Source organism: Andrographis paniculata, unplaced genomic scaffold, assembly GCF_009805555.1.
Source record: "Andrographis paniculata isolate CXL003 unplaced genomic scaffold, ASM980555v1 Contig74END, whole genome shotgun sequence".
NCBI classification, from domain to species: Eukaryota; Viridiplantae; Streptophyta; class Magnoliopsida; order Lamiales; family Acanthaceae; genus Andrographis; species Andrographis paniculata.
Genome location: NW_026137611.1, coordinates 1,178,956 through 1,186,413, shown reverse-complemented (window position 1 = coordinate 1,186,413; position 7,458 = coordinate 1,178,956). Strand labels below are relative to the sequence as shown.

General features: G+C 28.8%; 1 protein-coding gene across 1 annotated transcript; it reads left to right on the top strand.

Annotated features, from left to right (window-relative positions):
- The first annotated feature begins 884 nt into the window (after positions 1 to 884).
- On the top strand, positions 885 to 3,592 carry LOC127266093 (cytochrome P450 CYP72A219-like). The gene is made up of 5 exons (XM_051296213.1): positions 885 to 1,377; positions 1,660 to 1,877; positions 1,980 to 2,224; positions 2,325 to 2,706; positions 3,004 to 3,592. Exons 1-5 carry the CDS (start codon positions 1,086 to 1,088, stop codon positions 3,430 to 3,432), a joined length of 1,566 nt encoding a protein of 521 aa, XP_051152170.1. The 5' UTR covers positions 885 to 1,085; the 3' UTR covers positions 3,433 to 3,592.
- Positions 3,593 to 7,458: the final 3,866 nt, after the last annotated feature.

Genomic DNA, 7,458 nt, shown 5'->3' with positions numbered 1-7,458 from the left:
AAGTAATATAAATTTTTTTTGCTCGGAATTTATGAAGTAATATAATTTATACATTATTTAATATACTCATTAATTTAATGAATTAGCAAAGCCATCTATACAAAGATGTGTTTAATTTTGATTTTAAATCAATTTTCAATAAATATAATTATTTATTTCTTCTTACAAATTATTATTGATATATAATCCTGCAATTAAAATTAAATTTAAATCAAAATTAAATAAATTCTATATTTTTTATTATCCAAACTTTATGCTATAGGTTTTAATTTATACTCCTTTCGTTATTTATTTTTTTTTTTAATATTTTTGTTGTCTGCCAAATTTATTGTCGTTTCATTTTTAGTTACAAAATATCACTTTTTCTATTTTTTTATTTATCCAAAAAATAAAAAATTTGATTTTATTTGATTTTTTTTAAATCGATACTAGTCAAATAAATACGTAATTGGATGAACAGAGATTATTTTTTTTTATATAAATTTTATATTATATGTAAAATTAATATTCTTCTGTCCATCAAATTTATTATTGTATGGTTTGACCCAAGAACGTGGCAGAAAAGTGAACATCGAGTAAAGGGATTGGATCGAGGATTGCCCATTATGGGTGTGTTTGTTTGGGGGATTTTGTGGGATTTTTACTATTCCCACAAAATTTTCCATCCAAAAATATCAAATCAAACATTTATTTTTCATTTTTTATATTATACTAAAAATTAATTTAACATTCAAAACATCACATCAATTCTTATTTATATCACATCATACAACTATTCAAATTCAAAATTTTTACTATTCAAATCCCAACCCAAAATCCAAACCCTCGAACAAACACACCCATAAGTATATCTATGGTCTAAGTAAAGTTATCCTCTTACCACCTATAGATATTACAGTATATAGAGTGAGTTAAGACTGGAGGTAGGATGAGGACAGAACCAATCTCTCACTACAAATATACAATCCAAATCCAGTAAAGCTGATACAAATAACCTAGAAGGAAGGTAGGAAGTGTTCAATTAGTTTATTGAATTGTGGGTGGTGGTAAGAAAACAGTATCATATCTTATCGATCGATCATCCCATGGAGATGGAGATTGGGGTTTTGGGGATGGTGGTGATAATAGCTTCTGTTGCTGCGGTGTGTTGTTACTACGCTTGGAAAGTGTTCAATTTTGTGTGGCTTAGGCCGAAAAGACTGGAGAAACGGCTGAGGAAGATGGGTTTCAAGGGAAACCCTTACAGGCTCTTCTTCGGAGACCTTAAGGACATGGCGAAGCTTCTAGAAGAAGCCAGGTCAAAGCCAATGAGTAGTTTCTCAAATGATATTGTCCCCAGAGTTACTCCCACCATTCTTCAAAACCTCAACAAATACGGTATGAGTTTTTACAGGGGTTCTTGATTAATTATTCTTTCTTGCAGATGCACTCTGAAATTAATCGCTTTTGAAAGGATTGATCGATTGGTTATACTAATATCTGTAGTTGATTTGGTGCCCTGTTTTATCCACGATTTTGTTAGATCAATATTGGCAATTGATACTGAATGAGAGTGAATATATGTCTCTTGTTATTGTAGATTATGAACTGTTGAATTGAAATATACAAATATTTTTGGTTATGTGTTAGGATTTTGATGTGTAATAAAACTCCCTATAGGTAAGAGTGGCTTCCAATGGTTTGGGCCACGACCCACAGTGATTGTCTGGGAACCCGAACATATCCGCGAGATTTTGTCGAAGAATTACCTCTTCCAAAAGCCTCCCGGCAATCCTGCGGTTGGTCGTATTGCAAGAGGTGTGGCGTCGATGGAAACAGACAAATGGGCTAAGCATAGAAAGCTTATCAATCCGGCCTTCCATGTCGAGAAACTGAAGGTATTTTTCTGTATGAATGCACTACTTGTCGTTTGTGTTGGAACGAAAACTTGTACCCTATATATATATATATATATATATTATTACATCGTTTATTTGCAGTTCATGGCGACGTCGTTTTACTTGAGTTGCTGCGACATGTTGAGCAAATGGGATGAGATTATCCCGAACGAAGTGGTGTCTGAATTGGATGTGTGGCCTTATCTTCAAACTCTTACAAGCGACGTCATTTCGCGCACGGCCTTTGGTAGTAGCTACGAGGAAGGAAGAAAAATATTTGAACTTCAAAGCGAACAAGCCCGCTTTATTATGAAAGCGAGTCGCTCGGTTTACATTCCCGGTTGGAGGTTTGTCGTTTTCATTTATATGTGCAAAACTTCGATTTGTTTTGAATTGATCGTTCGATTGCATATTAGGTGTAATTACTCATTTTCTATTCTCTTACAGGTTTATACCGACACAACACAATAGAAGAATGAAGGAAATCGTGAGGATAATCGAGTCAACTGTGATGAGCATCATCGAGAAAAGGATGAAATCGATAAAAGCCGGGGAGGGTAGTGGGGACGATTTGCTCGGTTTGCTACTTGGATCGAATATCAAAGAAATTGAAGTAGGAGGAAGTAAGTTTGGAATGAGCATGGAAGAGGTTATCGAAGAATGCAAGCTTTTTTACTTTGCCGGGCAGGAGACAACCTCGACTCTACTTGTTTGGACTATGATTCTATTGGGAAAGTACACCGATTGGCAGTCTCGCGCTAGAGATGAAGTTCTCCAACTCTTTGGTAAAAGAAAACCCGAATATCACGAGTTAAACCACCTCAAAACTGTAAGTCTTCGGAAATCTTTCCTTTTATTGGTAAATTTAGATATATTGGGTAACAAACTCTGGATATTCACTTTGCCTATGTAAAAAATTGAATTTGAATAGTTGTTTGATGTGATATAAATATAGGTTGATGCGATGTTTTGAATGTGAAATAAATTTGTAGTATAATATAAAAAAAAAATTAATTGTTTTATGTGATATTTTTAAAAAGAAAAAATGAATCTGAATAGTAATAACGTATAATAAAACTCACAAAAGAACACAACTGACAATTTTTGTTCTTTTGTATTTATGCAGATAAACATGATATTCCACGAGACAATGAGATTATATCCGCCGGGAATATTCCTCGTTCGGATGACTAAGGAAGAGAGTAAATTAGGGGGAAACTTAAGTCTACCGGCCGGGGTGCAACTTCTATTGCCGATCATTTTATTACATCATGACAAGGAAATATGGGGTGACGACGTCAAAGAATTCAATCCCTTGAGGTTTAGCGAGGGAGTTTCTCATGCTACGAAAGGCCAAATGACATATCTGCCCTTTGGAGGCGGGCCTCGGATTTGTTTGGGACAAAACTTTGCTATGGCAGAAGCTAAAATGGCGATGGCTATGATCCTACAGCGTTACAGTTTCAGTCTTTCTCCGTCGTATTCGCATGCTCCTTGTACAGTGATTACACTTCAGCCTCAACACGGTGCGCACTTAATGATGGAAAAGATTTAAGGATTGAATATTTGATCGTTTGTCTTTGTTACGACTTGAATCTACTTTGTTTATATGCTGTCGACTTAACTTTTATATACAGAATAAATGGAAAAGACGAAACATTATTTTGGGATGTATTGTATTACTATGCTAAAGTAATATACATGTGTTTTTACCTTTTGCGTTGTATAATTTTTTATACAAATATTCTTATATTAGTAATTATGACACTAATACAAGTATTTTTTAATTTTTTTTTAATTTGTACTACTTTTTGATATAATAATTAATATTCAAAGATCAAAATTCAAAAAGTAAACAAGACCCTCAGTGCAGTCGGAGGTAGTAAAACTGACAGAACATACTAACCAAAACACTGAAGCATATATTTATGATAATAACAATTGGGTACGTTTCTTTACACAAATTTTCTTAAATTTTACTATTTGGACTCTGCGTTTTTTTAAAAAAAAATATTTATTTCTCTCACAAAATATATCATCAAATATTATTTTAATACTAAACTCAAACCAAATTTTTCTGAACTCAACCATAAGAAAGACACACAACATTTAATAATATGGGAGTGATTACTAAAATTAGCAGTATCGTGAAAAAATATCAATTGAAGTGGAGGATTTCTTCAAACAACAAAGGGCTGGGTCAACTATTCCATTCTAACTAAGGATTATTATGGTTCCGGAGGTTCTAGCTACAATTTATTTCGGACAATGACAACAAGAAAGTCAAGAGAATCCCCTCCCTTCTTCCACTCTGTCCATTTTGATTGATAGAGGAATCTACTTCAACAAAATTCCTACCTCTATCGATCTCTGAGATGTTGGAGACTTTTTAGTTCATCATGCTATTGCTCAATCTTTTTCATTCTTCGGTTATGTATGGAAAGGAAGAGTTTAGGTAATACTTTCAAAATGACTCTCGACGGGTTGTACGGAATGCATTAGCTAGTCGGTAATTTCAATGGGAGTTGTAATCTTGTTCAAGATGGATAAAGCTCGAGGCGGATGGATAAATATTTCCTATTGGTGTCGTAAAATATTAACTTCAAAATAAAATAAATTAGAAGATTGAATTTTATTAAGAAACATGCAAACAATTTATTTTTTATGATTATAAACTTTATGTTTTTTCATGATTTAAGTTGGAAGCTATTAATTATAACTTCGTTTCTAATATTAATAAGTTTTTTTTTTTTTTTTTTGTGGCAATGCAACTAAAAAAACAAAAAATCATTCAAAAGAATCATCACTCTATTGTGCAAATTTGACTGATTGCGGAAAAAATATCTTTTACTATCTCTTATTGTTGGATGGATAAAACCGAATAAACATTTCATTGTTTGCGGGAGTGGATTGGATTTATACTATTTATCCAATTTTTTCCTCCTAAAAACATCAAATCAAACATTTACTTTTTATTTTTTATATTATATTAAAAATCAATTTTATATTCAAAACATCAACTCAATACCTATTTATATCACTATCATACAACTATTCAAATTCAAAATTTTTACTATTCAAATTCCAACTCAAAATACAAACCCCCATACGAACAAACTTATTATTCAATTGAATTAATTTAATTAACTTTCTAATTTAATAATCCATAAACTCTGCTTGTAAAAAAGAACTGAAGCTAATCTCATTAAATGGAGAGAATATAAAGTATATAATAATTAGGGGTTTGGATTTTGAGTTGAGATTTGAACAGTAAAAAATTTGAATTTAAATAGTTGTATGATGTGATATAAATAAGTGTTAATGTAATATTTTGAATGTAAAATTGATTTTTAGTATAATATAAAAAATAAAAATTAGATGTTTAATTTGATATTTTTGAAAAAAAAAATGGAATGAATAATGTATTTAAAATCCAATCCCATAAGTATATTAATATTAAATAAACTATTAATTTTTATTGAAATTTTAGTTTATTATAATTCTAAAATAATAATTAAATTTTTAATTAACAAAAGTATATTTAATATTGATGTTATTTTGTAAAACATTATACATTATGAAATTAAAATATAATCATGTGTCTCAATTATAATAGAACATACAACAAAAACAAATAGTTGTTATAACCATGCAACAACTACGTCAATGAGATATGGATATTTTTACAATCATTTATTTACCGCCTCATTTGTGTGCATATATACGTAGGTCATAAAGTGATGAAGCTGAATTCACGAGAAAATCATTTTTCCTCTCTCTCTCTCTCAATTCATTACATACTATACACATATAATATAATTATAATAATTATATACATATATATATACACACACCCGTACAGACTCGTACATATATACACACTTATCATTATTATTATTATTATATTATTATTATTATATAATAATAGTGTATTTTTTTTTTTGCCAATAATATACATATTTCCTTTAAAAACAATTAATATAGTATAAATAATAAACAAGTAATATATTATAAATATTTATTATTTTAATATTATTTTACTTTACATTAAAAAAAAAATATCTCTTTAAATAATTCGATAAAACATCTTCCAAATTCTCTGCAACAATATAAATAAAGGAGATTCTCCCAATATCTTTGCAAAGATTTTTGGGGAGATGTTTTGCTTTTGTCACATGTGTAATTATAAGTGCTTTGTTTTTTTTTTTTTTTTTTTTTTTTTTTTTTTTTTTTTTTAGGTAAAAATTTGGAGTTTTTATTTTTCGGTATGCTCGAATTAAATCACGATCAAATCTAATAATTTACAAATTAGATTCGATAAAATAAGTCATACTAGATGAACTATACCTCGAAAATTCATGATATCACGGTCACAAGTAAAATTGTTAAACGGGCCGAGCGAGATCGACTTGAACTTGTTAACGGTGTGGACTCGACTTGACTCATTAAGAATTCGAACTAAAAGAGTAGTTCGAGCTCCGCTTGCTAAGCTCAAATTCAATTTCAAGCTCAAGCTCAACTCGAATTCGAATTCGAGTTCTGCTCAAATTTATACATATTATCTATACTTTTTTAGTATAAATTAAAGTATATTTAATTTTATTCATAATTTATTATAATAAAATATTTGAATTTTATTAATAAATACAATTATTGATATTAAAATTTATATATCATATTAATATATAAAATAATATAAATATATTAACACTAACTAAATATATACAAGTTAAAAATTTTACCATTAAGTCATATTTTAATTTTTGTTTTTATTTCAAATATTGCCGAGTCATTTACTGTCCAAAAAATTTCAAGCTTATTTTTTTACGCCCAAATATGATTTTTTTTCTTGCCGTGTTCCGATAGGACTTTCGGACTGTGTTTATTTTTGTCATCTTTATAATCAAGTCGAATTGTTAACAAGTCAAGTCGATGTTAGGTCTACTCGATTCATTTACCAACTCTAGTCACAAGTCCATTTCACACAGACATTACGTGATGCCCAAAATTAATAAATATATTGTATTGGACATCTAATATATGTATATGATGTATATTATATGTATTGTTTTTGTAATTTATTTTAAATGTATTGTTATATTTTGATTTTTTTTAATATTTTATAATTAAGCCTCTCATAATTAGGTATATATTTGCTTTTTGCATGGAATTTTAGAAAAATTAGTATTATATTGAAATTTAATAAGAATAAAATAGAAATTACTAAAATAACTTTATTAGTATTATGTGATATAATGACATTTGTGTAATATATTGTAAGTTGTAAGGGTATTTATAATGTTACGTAGATAGTACGGTTACTAAAAAACAAAATTGATACTTTGTTATAGGACGGACTAAAGTGGAAAAATGGATAGCTTGTTACGAGACGGAGTGAGTATAATTTTATATTTTACAAAATTATACTTAATATTAAATATATATTTTTTTAATTATTACGTAAAAATTTGTCAATAAATTAAATATTAATAAAAATTAATATTGATTTATTATTTATTATTTAATTATAAAATTAATAAAATATGTAGTATAATATTTTTAAAAGTATATTTTCTCCATT